A 19,652-nucleotide genomic window follows, 5' to 3' on the forward strand; every position below is an offset into this window, starting at 1 on the left:
AAGTCAGTGGAACGTTTGAGCAATTCTTCGGTTTCCTACGGACTCTTTAATAACGGACCAAAGCAGCGGGCGAAATGGAAGTGTAAGTTTGTCTATTATTTCAATTTATTTTGTCTACGTAGCCATTTAAGTTGCAATTATATGTTACTGATCTTACAAACTAACGATGTCGTAAAGTACGTTTTGGTTCCCGGTTAAATCCATCCTCAAGAAAACATTTCACATGATTTTAATTTAATTGCGATGGTTTTAAATTACTGGTTTATCTGAGTAATTTTGGGTTCGTGTTGTCAGATATTTGGCTTTTTGCTAGCGGATTTAGAGTTGAATTTTAGCACTAAACTAAATTTACTCTAATTAAAGCAAATTTTAAGATAAAACAAATGGCCACTTATAATAAACATATTCTCACTGATGAAATTGCATATTTTACTAATTACATGTGTTTTAAGAAAAGGCCAGTTTATTTAAAAAGCGCCAAATTATGTAAAATAATGTCATCCCAATGCAAACTAATTGATATCCGTTATACAGAGTTCAATTGGGTTTTAGTACGGTCCAATCATATACACAAATTCAGATCACATGATTCACATTTTAATATATTTGATTCAGATTTAGTTGGTTTAATCTTGAATGGTAAAATGTTATTTATCTAAGCAAGTTCAGTTAAATATGTCTTAAGTCATTTATTTAAAAGGCTTAAGGTGATAATAGAGAAAAAGCCAGAAGTGCTTTCTAACAGAGGTCACAGAGAAAATGGTTGTAACAGCTGTGTTAGCTGCATTGTTTAGAGAAAATTTCAGGTAAAAACAATAACTGATCCATTCGTACCATAGGGTAGTAGATTTAGGGATAACAGTAACTTCTTCAGTGGCTTTGTCCAGGAAGTAAAAAAAAAATCCCAGTTCTGGAAATTACATGAAAGCAATGTCTAAAACAGAACCTGACTCTTCTCTATGTTTCTGTTCTTTATAAAATTTCATCCGACTTATGTCATTAAAAGTCAAGACAAAGAAATTCTAAGCAGCTAATGTAATTTAAATAAATAAACAAAACTTGTGCATTTAGTCAGAAAAACTTGAAGCATGAAATAAATTAACCGTTGCATCTTTGTGTCTTCTCAGGAAAAATGCAAATGCTGCCATGCTCAGCAACTACGAGGTGAGGCAGCAAATCCCTCCTAACACAACTCTGTTGTTGCTAAATCATCATATTGGTTTCTAAGTGGATTTTCTGTTTTCCTTCATGTTTTCTAGGTGTTCAAGCTCCTCACAGACCTCAAGGAGCAAAGAAGAGATGCAGGGAAGAGCAAACACAGTGTTGGGCAGCAGAACCTCAATACTATCATGTATGAGGTAGGCACATGCCTCTTTTTTTCTTTTCTGTCATGAAAAGCATGGCAGTAACATCCTCTGTCTTTTCCATCAGACTCTGAAGTACCTGTCGAAGACGCCGTGCAGCAGACAAAGTCCTGAGATTGTCAAGGAGTTCCTCAGCACCATGACACATCACAAGCTCACAAAGTCAGTAAGCTCTAACTGAAGCCCTGAAATTTCTGGACCCAGATTCTGTAGAGTTGATTCGATACTTGCTGTCTCTTTAAGTTTGAATCTGATGTGTTTCCTTTCACCAGGGCAGAAAAACTCCAGCTGCTAAACCACCGACCGCAGACCGCAGTGGAAATTCAGCTTGTAAGTCTTTTTCACCATCATCATTAATATCTGTGTAATAGCTTTACTTAATTTAATATTACTGATGCATTGACATGGTGGCTCTTGTTTGCCAAATCTGCTGCTGGTGTTTGACACCAAAACTCTTTGAGACTCTGCTCTTTTATTTCACAAAACATAATAATTTCAGAACTAGAAATTGGAAGTACTTTTCAAATCACAATGGCTGTTGCCAGGGAATGCTGGGACATAGCAAGATGACTCATTAGCAAGTTTATGGGCTTGCATAAATGGAAATGGAAACTGGAGACTGGAAATACTTCCTAACAGCTGGATTTCTGTTTTCAGTTTGAAATCAAAAACCTTCGAAGTCTTGTTTCAGGCTGCTGAACAGGTGGAAAATTATGGAACAGGAAAATATGAATATGGGGGGAATATTTGCATTTACAGAGTTTCCTTAAGGTTTCGTGTACTTATATTCTTTCTTTTTGTGCCTTCTCTGCCTAGTATGCGTCCTTTTGTCCTTCTGCTTCCTCATATTTTTCTTGTTTTTTCCCCAGTTTTTCTTCCAGCTCCCTCCTTCCATGACTGTATTTTTGTTGTCCTTCCTTGTATTCCTCTTTCTTTTTCTCCTTTCATCCCCATGTTCTTGAGCTCATTCTTTCTGTCCTCCCCCTATTCTGAGTCTCCTTCCTTTTTCTCATGTTCCTGGACTTTATTGCTTTCTTGTGATCTCCTTCTTATTTTTCCTGTTTCCTTCTATCCATGCTTCATTTTCTTCATTTTTTACCTTTATTTTTTAAAACATTTTTACATAATTCTGGGTCTGCAGATTGGTTTTCCGCAGAAAGTTAAAATCCCTCAAACTGTATGGTGTCATAAAAGGCATGACTAAACGTGGCCTCCATTTTCTTGTTGTATTGAGATGGTGGAGGAAAGTGAAGAGCGGCTGTCGGAGGAGCAGATCGAGGAGCTCATCCAGAACGTGGCAGACGTCCTCCCAGGTGACCCGGAGGAGGAAAAAGTAGCTGCGGCCGCCGATGCGGAGATGGATGAAGGCGGAGATCAGTCGTGACACGGTGACTTCCATGTGAAGAACTGGTTATGTGGCTAAACACGTTGTAGAACTGTTTACACAAATACAGGATGCACAGAGACTACAAGACTGCAGTTAAAAGCTGAGTTGTTAATCCTGTTTATTCAGCTAATATGGCAATGAAAATTGTTGGACCAAAACATGCTCACTTTCACACAGAAGATATTAATCTCTTTAAAATATGTCAATATTGCACAGAGAAGTGCTCTCAAAAGGGGAGGAGATCTTGAGTTTTATGTTTCAAATAACATTTATGTAACCTGCAGCCTTAAACATACATTAAATAATTTTGTTCCAATCCAAAAGCACAATATTAATTTAACTTTGTCTATATTGACGGGAGATGGAACCTTATTGTATTTCTTGCTTTCCTTTCATGCTTCAGCTTCAGACTTAGGATAGTTTGTGTTTTGCTGCTGTTCTCTTGCAGCAGAGGAAAGATCTTCAGGATGCAAGTGTGAAGATTTCTGTTTTTTACCTTCCTGTTTGCATATCACGTCACTTTCCTGTTCTTACTCATCTCCTTAAAGAGTGGGCATACAAACACACAGTAAGGAGTAAACTCATGCCAAAAAAGAAGAAAAGCAGAGAGGACATGAGTCTACAACTTAAAATATAAAACGTCTTTGTGTAAAGTTAGAGAAACTGTAAACTTCACATGTAATACAGAAGATTTTTTATTTGTCATTGCATCCCCAAAAAAATTCTTAACTCAACTTCAACCTCTCCTTAATTTAGGAGAGGTTTTCCTTAATATAGAAAGAAAATTGCTCTTCAAACTTTTCAGCTAACGACTGCATGATTGCCTTATTTTTATAGCTTCGCCTTAGACTAAGATGTTTCGTCTGGTTGTGATAATTTCATCAGCCTGTCCGTAGAATGAAACCTTGAAAACAGTTGAAGCACCTAACAATTTTGAAATTCCTAAAACAGCTCTTTAGAAAACTTTGAAATTATCTGTTTTGTTTTTGGCTCATTAAACCTAAAATACTAACAAAGAAATTACATTTTTCAAATGACAAATATGAATTTTAATCTTCTAAAATAAATAAAGTATGAAGGTGTGCAGAAAGTGTTGCTATAAATTTATGTTATATTGCAGTATAATTAACCCACATTGAAAAAAAGGCTGCAGTTCTCTAATGATGAACTTTGTACATTTATTGTTTTACTTCCCTTACCATTGTGCTCACTGTTCATGGTGGCAAGGTGTGGTTGAGTCCTCTTCCAACCTTTGTCATATTAAACAGATTAATTATTTCTCTTGTGCTTCTGAAACAGTTCTCTTTTATGTTTATTAACAATTACTTTTTATGCCACATTTTTACCCTAGGTAAACAGAAAGTCATAAACTAAAATAGAAACTAATAAATATGCGTCAGCTGCATTTCTTTTTATAAAATTTGTTTATGCAAAGGCAAAAAAACAAGTGGTTCTTAAGATGGGAATAAAGATTTTACAAGAGTATTCTTATCGTAGTTCTTTTAGGTTTTAGGTTTCATTCAAGACTGATAAGGACTGAGTCTCACCATTCAGGCATCATGTTTCTTCTATTCATTTCATTTAAATGTACTGCTGTATGCAGTACAAGGAAGCGGAGAGGAAAAGAAGTTAGTCGTGTTTGCCATTTGAAACCAAGGGTTTAGCCTGATTTGACCTCATTAAGCCTGCTTAAACCTTTCACCATTCCATGGGACACAAATAAGAAGACAAAAAGACAGAAATACGGAGACAACTCTTCACAAAGGTCAGTGGCAGAAAACCAGAGCTCCACTTGAGAAAAAGAGAGAGAAATATTTCACCAAAGGTTGCTGTTTCTAGTGCCTTGCAGTTATTTGTGCTCTGTGTTCAGTTTGTTGCTTCACTAGATTTTATTCTTTTATGTTAAGAGAAGCACAAATGAGTTTGTAATTATGTGGAAGGAAAATGGTGCACATTCTTTATGTTGTGTGTTTTTTTTTACCAAAAAAATGTAGAAGTGTGGAATGCTATTATGTTTAGCACCATTCGTCATTAGGGATGCATGTATTTTGTGGTATGCTTACTTTTTTTTCCAAGTTGCTGCATTTACGTCAGACTGGATGGACTTTGACTGGACTATTATAACATAAGCATGGTTTGGTGTAAAGCATTTCTTTTTAGCTTTTGACATATATTATACCAGTAAAATGTATGCTTTTACAAGGCATTGTTTATTCTATGTTTTTGAGAAATATTAAGTTGGTGAAACTTATATCGTCCAGAAATCACAACACATTTCAGAGTTTATCTAAGTATCTTTTGTTTTTTGTTTGTTTTAGTTTTATAAAATGTGGCATTCAGTACAGTTTCCTGTTTTCTTCACAGTATTTTGTGGTTGTTGTGACTCAGTAGAACTTACACATGTATTGATACAACCTTGAGTTGCAAAACCCTTCATTTCTCTGGATTTAGGTCAAAATGAAGGCAGGAAACACCACCACAGCAGTGGCAACACTGTTCAGAGTTTACAGACTGGAATGCACATGGTTAATAGATTGGCTGCAGCTCGTGTAATCCCAGTAGTATAAAACTATTTCATACTCAGTCTCAGTGCATTAACATAAAGCAGCAGTAATGTGTTATTGACTTAATGTTCTCTTGGCTGGGTCCAGCCATTTTGTCTTTTTGACAGCATAAGTCTACCACCACTTGTATGTCTGTAAACATAATGATGCATGGTTATTGTCATCCAGTGTTACTAAAAAGGCCACTATTTTATTATTTCGTGTGAAACACTTTTTCAGTTATTTATGCCTCATTATTTATCTAAGAAGTGCTTATTTGATGTCTTATTTATTGTATTTTCACAACGTTGCTTAAATGTTTTGGTAACACATGGCCTTCTTTAGAAGGCTTTAATTCTTCAAGAAGATGTAACTTAAGAGCAAACCAAAAATCTGTTGCTAATGAAAAGATGGTTAAATTAAACGTGGCGGCTTTAACCTCCAGTAAATCCCTCACTGTGATTAAATTTCCCCGGTGGGCTTTCGCTGAAAGCAAACCAATCGATGTGGTAAAGTAATTTTAGTCTCCAGTGGTAGAAAAAAAATTGCGCTGTCAAAGAGGCGGAATAGCCCTTTAACGCTTCCACCAATCACAGACAGTGTTACAATCCACCTTTTGCAGTTACCCAATCAGAGGCGAGTTCTCTCTGCTTCGTATTGCTCGTGTCGACGGTGTCTTTTTTTTCCCTTTTTCAACGGCAAAAGGCTTCTCGACTTCTCTATAAAAGTTCCGCCGGGATAAGCAGCGAAACATCGAGTTATTCTCTCATTTAATGCCAGCATGTTGTCAATATCACTGCTGTGATGTGGTGCGGCTAAAAACCCAGGTGGAAAAAACGGGGAAATTCTCTTGAGGACAACCGCGGTGTGTGTCGGGCGTTTTTTTTTATTGTTTTTTTTTTATATCAAGGTCCTTGTCCGTTTCCTCTTCGAATTTTCGGCAGTTTTACGGACGTTGGTGAGTGTCTGACATGTTTATTAATTTTAAACCGCATTTGGCTTCAGACAGAATGAGTTTATTCACAGCAAGTAGAGGAGGGTAAATGGCGCAGAGAGAGGTGGGTTTACAGTCAGGTCTTTCACCTGGCTCTTTGCTGAATATTTTAGAGACGCAGTCAAGGGGGATTTTTAACCAGGCCAGATGTGTGTAGCTGCTGGGCCTGGGGCTCCGGGTTCCAGGGATCGTTTAATTTAAAACTTGGACGCTACTTCAAATCGCTATTGACATATCTTACTGTCAGCATCTAAAGTCCTCCCTGTCTCAGCAGCAGATATTTCTATAGTCTTCTGAATTTAAATACGGAACCTTCAAACACCAGACTGACGGAGAGGAAGGATGTAAGAAACCGATTGAAAAAAGGATTCTGATGGGAAAACAAAGCTTGTTGTAAGTGGGTGTTTGATGAAAAGAAGGAAACAGAACAGAGTATGGGAAAGAAGAAGTGTTGTAAGGAAAGAATGTAGAAAGGAAGGAAAATGACTATTTTAGGGAAAAATGGTGGGGGAGGAAGCTTTATAGAAAACAAAATGGGATTGAAGGAAATGATAATGACAAAAGAATTAACGAGGTAGGAACATATTACATGTGTGCATTAGATGGATGGTAGGGATGATTACAGATCCCTGTATTTATCACGTAGACATTGAGAGACATTGGAATATTTTTCCATACTTACCCAATTATGGAAAAAACTAATATGATCAAATAATTTTCCACACTTTTCAAACGCCTTAGTATTCCTGTGTTTATTAAGATGTGTATGTGACAGGATCAATTGAGGAAGAAAAAAATAGTTTTTATAATGAAAAAATAGCATAGCCTTTATATGGACTGATTTATTTTCTTGAATAAATTCTGATAAATAGTGCTGTTGCACACACAATAAGAGATAATACAAATGCTTTAATAAACTATATAAGCATCTATGGAATCAAACTAAAAAAAAAAGGTAAAAACGGGATTTTTTTACTCTTACAATGCTCAGTACGTCTTCATTTAAATCATGCCTTTGCTCTGACAAAAAAAAAAAAATTCTTTATTTATGCATCTGTCAAGCTGCAGATCTTTTCTTGCTGCACTCTGCAGTTGTACAGACTGCTATAATTAAAAAAATATTTATGTACTTAGCCTTTAGGTTATACCAATGAAAGGAAATGTAAAGGATTGTTCTGCCTTTTTGAATGTTGGCAGGAAGTCGGCTCTTCAACCACTAACTCTTAGTTCCTGTTTTCTTAACATTGTTTACCATCCACCACTTACACCATTACCTGTTTGCAACCTGTGATCCCAAGTCATCACTGTTTGTTTAACTGATCTTGTTTGTTGGTATTTAGCGATCCAATGACTCTATGGCTTTTTTTAAGCCTGTTTGTACACGTTGTACTTACTCACAGTTGTTGGACTTTACAGAAACCCTTTTCCTATTATGTTACTCCCATGGGGTGTAGTTTTGTGGCCTTCATTTAGCTTTAAGTAACATTTCTGAAGAGCAATTATGTGCAAGCAACTTGTGTATAATAGCCTCTGTAGTTAAATTGTTCAGAATTTAATTAATTTTTATTTAAAGTATTTTACAGGACAGAAAATGATTGATTTTAAGTAAAATTCAGTAAGGAAAAATTATTTAAAACTTGCCTCGTAAATCCATGTTAGTTGCATGTTGAATAAAAGTAAAAATTAAAAAACATTAAAAACTCCAAGGGCTCACAGGGCCTCACCTTGAGCCTCATCCAGATATTTTCTGTTTTTGATCTCTTGGCCAGAGTTGGGTTTTTTTTTAGGCAGCACAGGAACGTTTAGCTCCACGTGGCATCCAGATGTTAGAATCTCACCACTTTCCGTCTGAAATAGATGGCAGAAAAACTAACTCTTGCTTTAGCAAATTATTTTCCGTGCTAGTAGGAGGATGTAAATTAGATCAAGAAATGTTCCACTCACACTGCAGAAATGAAATGGAGAAGTTGCAGGATGTCTTACTCTATAAGTAGTAGCTTGATCTAAAACTGTGTTTTAAGTTTGACAGAATTTGTCAGTGAGAAGGAAAACATGACAGATTTGTAATTGGTAGTTTCGGATGTGTCGCGGCCTGCCGCAGTGAACTTTGACATGGCTCGACAGCCAGAGGCAGCAAAAGTTTAAGAAAACAAAAGCCCTAGCTTTATTTCAACCCCTCAGACACAGTGTTCCAGTATTTCTGCCAAAACAACAGTTTCCATGACTCCCTGCTAGTGGGTAATAACTTACTCATGGTTTGACTATGTTTTAGAGCTCTTTATTAGAACTGTAAATCACGTAATTAAACTTGCTGGATTACTCAGAAGGTGTGAAGTAATCTCTTTCACACTGTAAAGTCTTGATAAAACTATTCCAACTCATAGTGTAAAATCTGTCTCTGTGTGTGTTTTAGGTTGTAGTCATGGCTAGGCGACGTGGCTAACTGTGGTCGGCGGCAGGTTTGGGCCCTGCAGTCGGAGAACGCGCCATGACGGCTGTGGAGGAGTGAGGAAGAATCCCAGCCTGCAGCTTCTTCAGCTTCACTTCCACTCATCTCTGTTGATCTAATTATGTCTAAATGACTCCGGTTAAATTTTAAGACGTGGATTCTCTCATATCAGAATCCATCTACGCCCCCCAAGTTTTATTTTATGTGCTCTTGAGTTCCAAAAAACATCCCCAACAGCCATGCGAGGCAGAACCAACATGCTGCTGGGCTGCTTGCTCGTCTGCTCCGCCTCCCTGCTCTACCTGGGCATGAACACTATAGACTGCCCTCGGAAAAGCCACCGCTACCACTGGATGGAGCTCAACATGGCCTCGGGCAATCAGAGTCTGCCACACTTCCCCGAAGAAACGCCCCTCATCTTCATCGGGGGTTTTCCTCGGAGCGGCACCACGCTGATGCGCGTGATGCTGGATGCACACAGCGCTGTTCGGTGCGGAGAGGAGACCAGGGTGATCCCTCGCCTCCTGGCTATGAGGGCCACCTGGAGTCGCTCCGTCAGGGAGAGAATACGCTTGGACGAGGCTGGCGTCACTGACCAGGTGTTGGACGCAGCGGTGCGAGCCTTTCTGTTGGAGGTGAGTGGTTCGTCTGAAATAACAGAGCCTCTAACACCCTTGTGTCCGTAAACATATTGGATTACAAGATTACCTCAGCACGTCAATGTGTTGAAAGAGTTGTAGACTTTTTTTAGTTATGTGAAAATGTGGCTTTTAATAACGGGGCAGTATCATGTAAAATCAACTTTTTTTACGTTACAGTATGTTCTAATGTCATTCCCTTAGCTAAAACATACCTGGAGTATTGACTTGATTCTTTCATGCATGTTTAAGAAATCCTTTAATCTCCATGGCAACCATTCAGCTGTGCAAAACGGCTGGTTGGTCTTGGCTCCACCTTCAAGTTGCAGCTCCTCTTGGAAACTTCCGAGCTTCCAAGTTTCCAACTCCCCCCTCAGCTCCTTCAGACTAGCCATCAGCAGTTGGCAAACATCTGGTGGAACTTTGGCTTTGCTGAGCTCATTATAGGAGCTACTTGTCAGTGCAACACCGGTAAAAATGTTGTCAAATAGTTTATAGAGGAGCCATGTTGTGTTGGCTTCCTGAAGGCAGAGTTTCAGAAATAAAGAGTCTGGGCCAATATCAAGGTGTTTTCTTTCAAGTTATATTAGATATATACAGCATTGTTAGAACAGCTAAATGTAGCATAGCTACTTTATTATGCTATAAAATGATACTATGCGCCTGTAAAACATATGGTACTGCCTCTTTAAATCTCAGAACCATACCATGCCTTAGTCCAGCTTCAGTCTGACGTTGCAAAATCTCTCCGTCTTTGTCAGCTTTGCACAACTTTGCAAAGTTGCAGAAACTCAGTCAGAGAGTGCGGAGAGTATTTTTGGACCTATGTTTGTCGTATTTCCACAGATTCCAAATTTTATTTTAATTTTGGACTTTATCAGAAACTTTCTAACACATTTAATGGTTTAAGCTAATTGGTTCTGCTGTAGCTCAGGCTGTGGTTAGTATCATTGCCCTGCTGGAACATAAAACTGCTCTGTAATCTCAAATTTTACAAGAGTTTTACAGATTTCCATTTCCTTCAACTGCAATTGAAAATAGTTTTGCAAAAGTTTATGGAGGTATTTATACAGTGCTGATATTTGAGGGAGGTTAGTTTGAAGATAGTTACTTTATTGTAGGGTTGTTGTTAAATCTCATTTCTGTATTGAATTGTGTTGTGTGTGTGCGCTCCAGGTGATAGTCGGCCATGGAGAGCCTGCACCTCGTCTTTGCAACAAGGACCCATTTGCGTTGAAGTCCCTGTCTTATTTGGCGCGCATCTTTCCCAAAGCCAAGTTTGTCCTCATGTTGAGAGACGGACGGGCAACCGTCCACTCCATGATATCTCGCAAAGTAAGCTTGTTTTCTTCCTTGTTTATTTTCAAGGAAAACTTCTTCTATGGCTTCTATTTTGCAGGCTTATATTTTCAAGCTGGCACATCACAAATTTGTGCTGATGCTGCACTTTCTGTGGGGATGTTAGTGGTTAGAGCGGGAGAGTGAAACAACGTTAGTCATGTTGTCTCACAGCAAAGCAGAATCTTTAGTGAACGTTTTTTAAATGTGTTTTTTTTATTGACTGCTTGTCTCAGGTGACCATCTCGGGGTTCGACCTCAGCAGCTACAGAGACTGTCTGACCAAGTGGAGCAGCGCAGTGGAGGCCATGTTCAACCAGTGCCAGGCGGTGGGGGAAGCACGATGTTTACCTGTCCGATATGAGCAGCTGGTTCTCCACCCAGAGCAGCAAATGAGGGACTTGCTTCATTTCCTGGAGCTGCAGTGGGACGCCTCTGTGCTGCACCACGAAGAGCTGATTGGGAAAGCTGGTGGCGTTTCGCTGTCCAGGTGAATATTTGACACGTTAATGCAACAAACTCTGACATATCTCATCATGCAAGTATGTTCTGTATGTCCACAAATATTTCACTTAGAACCATATTCTCTTTTGAAGTTTTGCATAAAAAGTGCCTGATTTCTGGTGTGGGCATGCAAGCGAAAGTTTCAGAGGCAGATATCTCCAAACCTCAACTTGAAAAAAGTTTTAAAAAACAGAAGTTGTTGATGATCAAGAAGATCATCATCATTGATGATCTTCTTGTGAGAAGTTGTGTGTAGACGGGTGAAATGGCCCTAAAAGTTTAAAACTTGTGAACAAAAATCTAAAAATAACATGTCTCAGTAAGACTCAGACATGTTTAAAAAAAAACAAGTGTAGCTGCATTTTGAAGACAACAGGTCTTTCATTTTCTGTAACAAGGAAAGTCAAGCTAAGCAACTGGCTGTAGGGCTGAGGAGGAGAAACAAGATTGTTTATACTCACATTTTTATGGAGTACTTTTCCCACAGTATACAAATTTTAAGATACCAAATTAAAGATTTATATATTAAAAAATTTTTAAAAAGCACTTATGAATCTTAGGTTTTATTATCAGATATGTGTGAATAACTCAGAACACAACTCAGTAACTTCCTTTACTTGTAGTTTCTGTTATAAACTGTTTTCCATTTAACCTCGTTGGTCTCCCACATCTTTGTGGGATTATCTTCCCCATCACATGTCTGCAACAAAGCTTCGGTCTCTTTGAGGTTTGCAGTCATTTGTTTATGCAAAGCTATTAGGATCGCACACCACCATATCTTAATCAGATTGAACTTTTTTTCTGTAATACCTCAATTCTTTTCTGTTTCAGCTTATCTTTTGTGGCTTTGTTTGGATTTACGGTTCCATGTGTCATGACCCAGTTTGGACCAAGCTTAGCGTTGCCACAAAAAATTACCCTTTCTTTTGCACCTTGAGTTTGATAAATAACTGTGATAACACATTACATGCATCACTGATGCGTATTGTGTCAACTGCTATCTATTTGTAGAGTGATTGATTTTGGTGCAGAATGATGACCCATCAGTAACTAATAACCACTGAGGTTTCATGCTTAGGCATTATGTTACAATATTTAGGTTGTAAAAAATGTTCAGGCATGTCTATTATATATTTATGTGAGTTTGGTTTTAGAGAATTGTTTTGAATTAAAATGCAGCTGAGGTTGGGAGGGAGATTTGTATCCAACTTGAGCCGCCGGGTTGCCAGAGTTTTCTTCTAAAGCAGCCTAACCTCTCAAGGTCAAGCTCAGCTTGGTGACCCCCCCTGGCAGACTTCATTTGTGCTGCTTTGTTCACTTGTTGTCATTCAAGCGGAGCATCTTTCTGCCGGGCAGCCGTCCAGGGGATTTGGTGGGAATCTGGCCGCCATACCATGCTAAAACCAAATCTGTTATTTAAAGGAATTAGGCCACATTCAGGGGGAATTAGCTCTCTTATTTTTTATTACTTATGCAACATTTACTCACACAGATGTTTCATAACCTTTCACAAAGATGTTACAAAATAAGCCTGTTTTCTGCTCTTATTTTTGATATGTGCAGTTTAGATGCACATATTAAATTGAAGTGACAAGGAAAGTGAAATTCCATGTCATTTATGGGTTTTATTAGTCAAATTTTTTAAATTTCTTAAATTTCTTCTCAACTTTCTTTTTTTGTTCTTTAAACATGGGTAAAAAAATTTTGGCTCACTATTGATTTTTTTTTTTTACTTCCTGTTTGATTTAAATTGCTACTTTGACTTTACAAATCTTTAAAAAATAAGTTTTGCAGACATTGTTAAAAAGCATGTCCAGTTTTTTTCTCTTTGTCTGGTTTATTTTGCCTTTCAGGTATCTGCACCTCATGGCCAAATGCCACCTGATCTGAGTTTGTGAAGAAAGCTGTTCTCTGTTTTTTTTGGTTATTGTTTATCTAACACGTGTAATTTTCTTTTGGCCAATCATGGATTTTTACTCTTGAAAGGGTTTACCGTTTTTTATTTTACTTCCTGTTTGGTTGGAACTTTTTTATGTTTGCAGACGCTGTTAAAAAGTGTATTCAGTTTTTCTCTCCTTATCTGGTTAGTTTCACCTTTGCCCTGTCAGACCCAGAAGCTGATGGCCAAATCCATCCTGACCTGTGTGTGTATGTGTGTGTGTGTGTGTGTGTGTGTGTGTGTGTGTGTGAGCAGGGTTGAACGCTCCACAGACCAGGTGGTGAAACCAGTGAACACTGAGGCCCTCTCTAAGTGGGTGGGAAACATTCCCAGCAATGTGATCGATGACATGGCTGAAATCGCCCCGATGCTCGCTCGCCTGGGCTACAATCCGCACGCCAACCCTCCTGATTACACAAAAGCGGATCCCATCTCGTCTCCTTTTAACCACTTACAGGTAAGGGACAGGAGGATTTTGTTTTTATCTTTAAATATGTTATTTTCTTTCCATTAAATTTCTTTATAAACTTCAACACTTTTAGTAGCCATGGCTTCAAAGGATTGTCGGTTTGTTTCTTTTTAAAAGTAGACCTTTTTTCTATTTGTGTTATTTATTTATACTCATATATGTGGTTGTTGGTCATTCTTTCGAAACGTTGTAACAGTAAGCAATAAATAATTTTATTGCAAGATAAATTAAAATGAGCTCAACAATTTCCATAATTTATGAAACATCATTTTATTTGTTGTTTCTGTTGTTTTTCTCATTTATTTTCAATATATAAAATGTCTTCCAGTTTCAGGGTTAAATATTCATTAGAGTTTAATGTTTATTGATCTTTGAATCTTTGAGAGGGTGAACTTAAATGATATTGCCTTTGCCAGTATATTGTTTGAAAGTGGTCTCAATATTATTCTTTATTGCAATAAATTCTGGGATAATTTATAGAGCTAATGTTGAGTTTAGATCTTTTACCTTTACTGTCATATTATTTGGAAAATAAACATTTCTTTTTAGATTTGGTTACTATCATGAGACAACTTTGTCTACTGTGTCTAGACTAGAAATAAATTTACATGTAATGACATGATTAAAACATTACTTCCTCAATCTTCATTAGTCAAAACCAGCTTTGAGGACAATCGTCTCTAAAATAAATCAAATTTCTGCTGTTGAAGAAGCAGCGTGACTCTTGACAACTGCATATTCTCCTGTTTTTTAAATTTCTTTTCAAGTGAGTGAGAAATGTTTCTGTTCTTCCCTCAGAGAGAGAAAACGGCAGCAGACTCTCCTGATCCCAGTTAAAGGTGACAGCTCTCTGCCGCCTTACAGATGCAACTTGAACACAGACTTTTATTCCAGCCGTTGTCTCGCCTCACAAGGAGTTGGAATGGAATTTCAGTTACGTTGAGATTACATTAAATTCTTCTCAAGACTTGTTTACAGTTTCCAAGTGTGAAGACTGGTGGACTATCAGAATATTTTGCGTTTTAAATGTCAGCTCTTCACAGTGAACTGTTTTCCACAGATTCTTGACACATCCCATCACCTGACAGTGTTTCAACTTTTCTCCTCAAGTTCATCTCAATGTGAATGTGTATTCAGACCAATATCTCACTACGAGCTCAGTCAGTGGTTGCCAAGCATAATGACTGTATATATTTTTCAAAATGTACTTTTATTTTCATAATAAATTATTTTGGTTGAATGGTCATCAGGCATTTTATGATGGTTTATTACAAGACAAATATCTTTCTACACAGCATTACACTTATTTCTTCTGTCCATAGCGCCCTCTTGTGGTGCTTTAACAACACAGCACCTCTGACTTCTAGATTAAGAAAAATAAGTGGCAGAAAGCTCATCAGAAATAGCTTCTTTATGCTGTTACATTTCACTGTGATCCATTTAGACCTGCACAGGTAGCTGAATATTATGGTCTGTGGATGGGAGCAAAGCAGGGTCCATGTTTGGCTCTTCTGTTGGCATGTTCTGAGCCCAGATGCTTCTGCTGCTCGATACGTTGGCTGAAGAATCCTCTGACCTGCAGCTGATCATGTCGAGGAAACATCTGGAGAACTGAGAGAAGCACAATGAGGGGAGAAACTACAGAGCGTAAAGATGGTACAACACAATTTACTTCTGGTATGAAAAAAACATTTCAAGACGTGAACAATGATTGGGTTTAGTGAGGTTTAAATGACACTTATTTCACAGCACACATCCGAGCTTTCTGGATGTTTGAAATATAATTCATGAAAAAATATGGTGGCAGGGTTGGGTTATAAAACAAAATCCAAAACTTTGAATATAACAGAGTACTGTTCAATCATTTGTATGATAAAGAACAAGTTTCCAATAGAGATTCTCCTGTTGAACTGCTATAACAAACTCTTGAACCAAAGTAAATGAAAAGTATTTAAATATTATTTCCTCTGTTTAGTATGTTGGTTTATTTACTATCCAAACTGAACCATGTGCCCTTCATGTAAAGAGCTGTGATTAAAATTAACTCTACACCTCACCCCTCTCTAAACTATGGTGACGGCAGCATCATGCTGTGGGCATACCAAAACCAATGTTCCAGTTTCCTTCCAGCATGAAGATTTATAGCCAAACGTATGGAGCTAAATTGGGGCCATAACGTTAGTTCAAATGGAAAATAATCCGAAACTTAAAAAAAATAAAGATCTTGAATCTCAAAAGCAGTTTCGAACACATTTTTCAGTTCAGACTCTTGTTCTCTGGTTTCAAGACATTTCAGCTTCAAATATTTTTTTCAGCTTCAAATATTTTTTTCAGTTTCAAACTCTTTGAATTTCAAAATAATTTTTCAGTTTGAAATGTTTTTTTCAATTTTAAATCTTATTTTTTCTCTTTTAAATGTTTTTTTCCATTTCAGACTTTATTTTCATTTCAAAAATAATCTTTTAGCTTCACATCTTTATTTTCAGTTTCAATAGTTATTTTCCAGTTTTAAATCTTTTTTTATTTTAATTTTTTTCGTTTCAAATTCTTTTTTTGTTTCAAATCTTTTTGTTCAGTTTCAGTTTCTTTTCTTTTTTTCTTTTGTGCAAACTTTATGGCCCCAATTAACCTCCATACAAAGCACCCAACAGATGATTACAACTAACACACTTGTAGTTCTGCTCTTTTACCTGGTTGTTGAGCAGCACACATATGACCGGATTGAGAACGGTGCTGGTCTTCGCCAGCAGGGCGGGAATCAAAGCGGCTGCAGGCGGCACCGCTCCTGGCCATCCGAACGAGGCAACCATTGCCACAACGCCGTATGGAATCCAGCACAGCAGGTAGGCTGTCACCATGGCGACCACCATCAGGAGGATCCGACCTTCGGCCTGCGACTTGTTGATACCAGCTGCCTGGTGATACACGAACCACCGCTGGTGAATCGAAGGAAAGGTCGATTCATCACACAGAGGTTAAAGGTCAAGTTCTAAGCAGACCTGTCTCGTCACGCCTCGGACCGCCAGCAAGATCCGGCCGTAGCAGAAGAACATGAGCAGCAGAGGCAGGAGGAGGCAGAAGATGAACAAGCAGATGATGTAGGAACGAGCAGTGACGGAGCGGCGCCGCCACTGGACCGAGCAGATGGTGCCGGGACCCTCTGGCCCGTAACTGCTCAGAGACGGGTATGTTAGGAACCAGAGAATCACCACAAAATAGATCTGAAAGTCCATTAGACAGTTTTTTGATTTGTATTTACTTTAATCAAACATAATCTGTCTCTAAGCCTGTTGCAATTACAAATTTTGCTGGGTGATAAATCACTATTGTGATAAACCATAATATTGTTGTTTTCATACCATTTTCAAGTCATGTAATGATAATGGCATAATAGTGCAAGAACACATAAACTTTAAATTCTAATAAACTTTTAATAAAATAATATTCCAAATAAATAAAACAACAGATTCTTTGTGATTTTTTTGCAATAAAATAAAAATGTTTGTGATACTAACTTGGAAATATTTGTGCTTATTTATGATGATAAATGCAGCTTTTCATTACTAGATGTATATATCGTGGACTATAGCTGACATCAGTTAAAGCTGAGGCAGCTGTTTAGTACAAGTAAGAAAGTTCTTGGCAAGTTTTGAGAAAAATCTGCAATAAAATCCTAATTACTAGCGCAAAAAAGTGGGGGGATTTGCTGATTTCATATTAATTTCCATAATTCTCAAAAAACTGGAGGGACTGATTAGTATAATTTGGCAGTAAGCAGATAAAAACTGCATTGATTTGATTGATAACATAATATTTATGCTCACTTAGTGTTAGTCTAGAATCTTAGGGCCACATAAAAAGCCATGGTGGGCCAGATTTGGCCCCTGGGCCTTGAGTTTGACACATGTGGTGTAAAGTGAGAACTGCTGGGTTAAATACAGTGATAATACAGACCTGCTCCAGCCCAGCAGTGGCGGTAAAGTCCAGGCCAGTGAGTAGAGCCAGGAAAACGCTATGGAGAGTCTGGCTCTGCGATAATGTGAGGAGTTGAGCTGCGAGCCGCTGAGCAGCATGGCGTACCGCTCAAAAGACAGCAGAGAGAGAGACACCAGAGAAACGACTCCTGGCAGGCAGAAATACATTAGCAATATGAGAACAAAGCCACACGATAACAAGAAGTTGGGAAATTTGACTACTCTTCTACATTTTAATAAAAAATAGTAATTGTTACGAAAAATATTGCACTTTAAACATGGTAAACAAATGGTTCACCATGTCGCTCTTGGGCATCTCAATAAATAGGCTAACGTTTTGTTTTTCCAACCATTTTCAGCATGATATAAAAAACATACTCTCTTTTCATACACTAGCTTAGAAAATAAGTTAATTAAGTTTGTCCAACTTACTTTTTTATGTTTGTTTAACAAACTTAATATAGATATGTTTGAGTAAAATGAACATTGTTCTTTTATTGTATGAACTACTGACAACAAGTCTCTGAAACTCCAAGCAAAAGTTAACAGCTAATTAGAAGTGACGTAATCAACCTTTGGAACAGTAGCACTTTTTAATCCGTATTAATGAATAATTGACTTAAATTTCATGCTGAAGTGTCACTTTAAAGTTAGTTTTGTTCTGCTTAAAGTGTAGCCTACTTAGATATTTGCAAAAGTAACTAGACCAAACATTTTGGTAAGATTTAGTGTTTTTGCAGTTTAGGACGTTTCCAAAAAATAGTTAATAGTGCATGCCATAGTTGTATGATCACACAAGATATAAAAACTTCCAGTTACCGAAGAGCGCGTTGGAGAAGCCGTACCACCGGCACCCGTAGGACCCGGTCAGCCACCTGCCGCGCACGCTGGCCGCGAAGCTGAGCGGAGTCCCGAAGAGGCAGACCAGCATGTCGCTGACGCTGATGTTGACCAGGAGCAGGTTGGCTGGAGTCCGCAGCCCAGGGTAGCGAGAGAAAACCAGGAGCAACAGAAAGTTGCCGAGGATGCCCAGGACCAGGATGAACCCAAGGGCAACGGCAACCGAGATGTGAGCCGCCCGGCTGAGAGGGGAGTCCGACCCGGGCGGGTTCTGCTGCCCGCCGCTGAGATTACTGTTCTGCTGAGTGTGGATCATCATTGCACTTTTACCAAAAAAGACTTAAACAGCTAAATAAAGTGTATTCCCTAAACAAAATTAACATATAATGGTGTTATATTCAGCCATAGCATAAAACACGCTGAGCTGAAAAATTATCAGGATGAGTGGATGAAGGGAGGGACAAAACTTTAAAGCTGCTGCCAGTCTTTACTGTCCCACATTTTTATGGCACTTATTCATTTAATCCAATCTAACATTTATATAAATGTGTGGTAAAATCATCTCTATGCTAAGGAGAAAGGGAATGAGAAAAAATAGTAGCTCTTTCCTGATCAAAAACATATTTTTAATTGTGGTTTTGATGCAATATTGCACAGCAGATTGGAGACCTCAATAAATGAGCCAACTCGTCCATTATGCAAGTTTTGGCTGACTCAGAGAGCAGGCCAAGAATGCTCACACCCATGAGCCAAGATGCTGAGGTATTTGACTAATAAATGATCACACTGCGCTTTTGTTTCATGAAACTCTTCACTAACTAGTAGATGAAATAAATACTTAAAGTTTCCTGAATTTAACTGTGTGTGTGCATGTTTTCCTTTTCTTCTGACAGTAGAAAATGTCTTTCAATGCACCTAAAATCTAATACACAGTCATTATGTGAAAGCCAACCATGGTCGAGGAAGCAATAAACGGGACACCGTGGGCATTATCTTCATGGTGGATGGCTTTATGTTTTCTCACATAGAGCCATCCACAGGAAAAAGGAAGAATGGACTGGGCATGCAAATAAGAGATGCTTTTTACAGGTACAAGTCCAAAGGAACAGAACTAGTGAGCAAACTAATGTTGCTTTATCAGCCAGAATAACATAATATTTATGCAACCACACTGAAGCCATGGTGATGTAAAAAATGAGAATTTGTATCTCAT

At 38.1% G+C, this 19,652-nt stretch overlaps 3 protein-coding genes across 4 annotated transcripts; 2 read left to right on the top strand and 1 right to left on the bottom strand.

Moving 5' to 3' along the window:
- Positions 1 to 11: 11 nt before the first annotated feature.
- LOC122844558 (calcitonin gene-related peptide-receptor component protein) lies at positions 12 to 8,838 on the top strand. 2 transcript variants are annotated; one of them, XM_044140142.1, is made up of 7 exons: positions 12 to 82; positions 1,128 to 1,164; positions 1,260 to 1,358; positions 1,432 to 1,526; positions 1,637 to 1,694; positions 2,599 to 2,752; positions 8,702 to 8,838. In XM_044140142.1, the coding sequence occupies exons 1-6, from the start codon at positions 75 to 77 to the stop codon at positions 2,746 to 2,748; spliced, it is 447 nt and encodes a 148-aa protein (XP_043996077.1). In that variant the 5' UTR covers positions 12 to 74; the 3' UTR covers positions 2,749 to 2,752; positions 8,702 to 8,838. The 2 variants fall into 2 exon arrangements, with proteins under 2 accessions (XP_043996077.1, XP_043996076.1); XM_044140141.1 differs by lacking the exon at positions 8,702 to 8,838 and having other exon boundaries at positions 2,599 to 4,029.
- Positions 5,919 to 14,605, top strand: tpst1l (tyrosylprotein sulfotransferase 1, like). Its single transcript, XM_044140140.1, has 6 exons — positions 5,919 to 6,252; positions 8,702 to 9,372; positions 10,552 to 10,710; positions 10,950 to 11,203; positions 13,412 to 13,613; positions 14,424 to 14,605. The coding sequence occupies exons 2-6, from the start codon at positions 8,977 to 8,979 to the stop codon at positions 14,460 to 14,462; spliced, it is 1,050 nt and encodes a 349-aa protein (XP_043996075.1). The 5' UTR covers positions 5,919 to 6,252; positions 8,702 to 8,976; the 3' UTR covers positions 14,463 to 14,605.
- Positions 14,606 to 14,951: 346 nt separating this feature from the next.
- On the bottom strand, positions 14,952 to 18,791 carry LOC122844555 (pinopsin-like). The gene is made up of 5 exons (XM_044140139.1): positions 18,419 to 18,791; positions 17,580 to 17,748; positions 16,625 to 16,796; positions 16,316 to 16,540; positions 14,952 to 15,236 (listed from the first exon to the last, which is right to left on the bottom strand). The coding sequence occupies exons 1-5, from the start codon at positions 18,756 to 18,758 to the stop codon at positions 15,066 to 15,068; spliced, it is 1,077 nt and encodes a 358-aa protein (XP_043996074.1). The 5' UTR covers positions 18,759 to 18,791; the 3' UTR covers positions 14,952 to 15,065.
- Between the last annotated feature and the right edge of the window lie 861 nt (positions 18,792 to 19,652).

This window comes from Gambusia affinis, linkage group LG15 (genome assembly GCF_019740435.1).
Source record: "Gambusia affinis linkage group LG15, SWU_Gaff_1.0, whole genome shotgun sequence".
Taxonomy (NCBI): domain Eukaryota; kingdom Metazoa; phylum Chordata; class Actinopteri; order Cyprinodontiformes; family Poeciliidae; genus Gambusia; species Gambusia affinis.

Coding starts and splice junctions, on each gene's coding strand:
- tpst1l (XM_044140140.1), top strand. CDS start 8,977: ATGCGAGGCAGAACCAACATGCTGCTGGGCTGCTTGCTCGTCTGCTCC. Junction 9,373..10,551: donor TGCGAGCCTTTCTGTTGGAG/GTGAGTGGTTCG, acceptor TGTGCGCTCCAG/GTGATAGTCGGCCATGGAGA. Junction 13,614..14,423: donor CTCCTTTTAACCACTTACAG/GTAAGGGACAGG, acceptor TTCTTCCCTCAG/AGAGAGAAAACGGCAGCAGA.
- LOC122844555 (XM_044140139.1), bottom strand. CDS start 18,758: ATGATGATCCACACTCAGCAGAACAGTAATCTCAGCGGCGGGCAGCAG. Junction 17,749..18,418: donor CTTCTCCAACGCGCTCTTCG/GTAACTGGAAGT, acceptor TCTGCCTGCCAG/GAGTCGTTTCTCTGGTGTCT. Junction 16,797..17,579: donor CCACTGCTGGGCTGGAGCAG/GTCTGTATTATC, acceptor GTCTCTGAGCAG/TTACGGGCCAGAGGGTCCCG.
- LOC122844558 (XM_044140142.1), top strand. Junction 1,165..1,259: donor CCATGCTCAGCAACTACGAG/GTGAGGCAGCAA, acceptor CATGTTTTCTAG/GTGTTCAAGCTCCTCACAGA. Junction 1,527..1,636: donor ACACATCACAAGCTCACAAA/GTCAGTAAGCTC, acceptor TCCTTTCACCAG/GGCAGAAAAACTCCAGCTGC.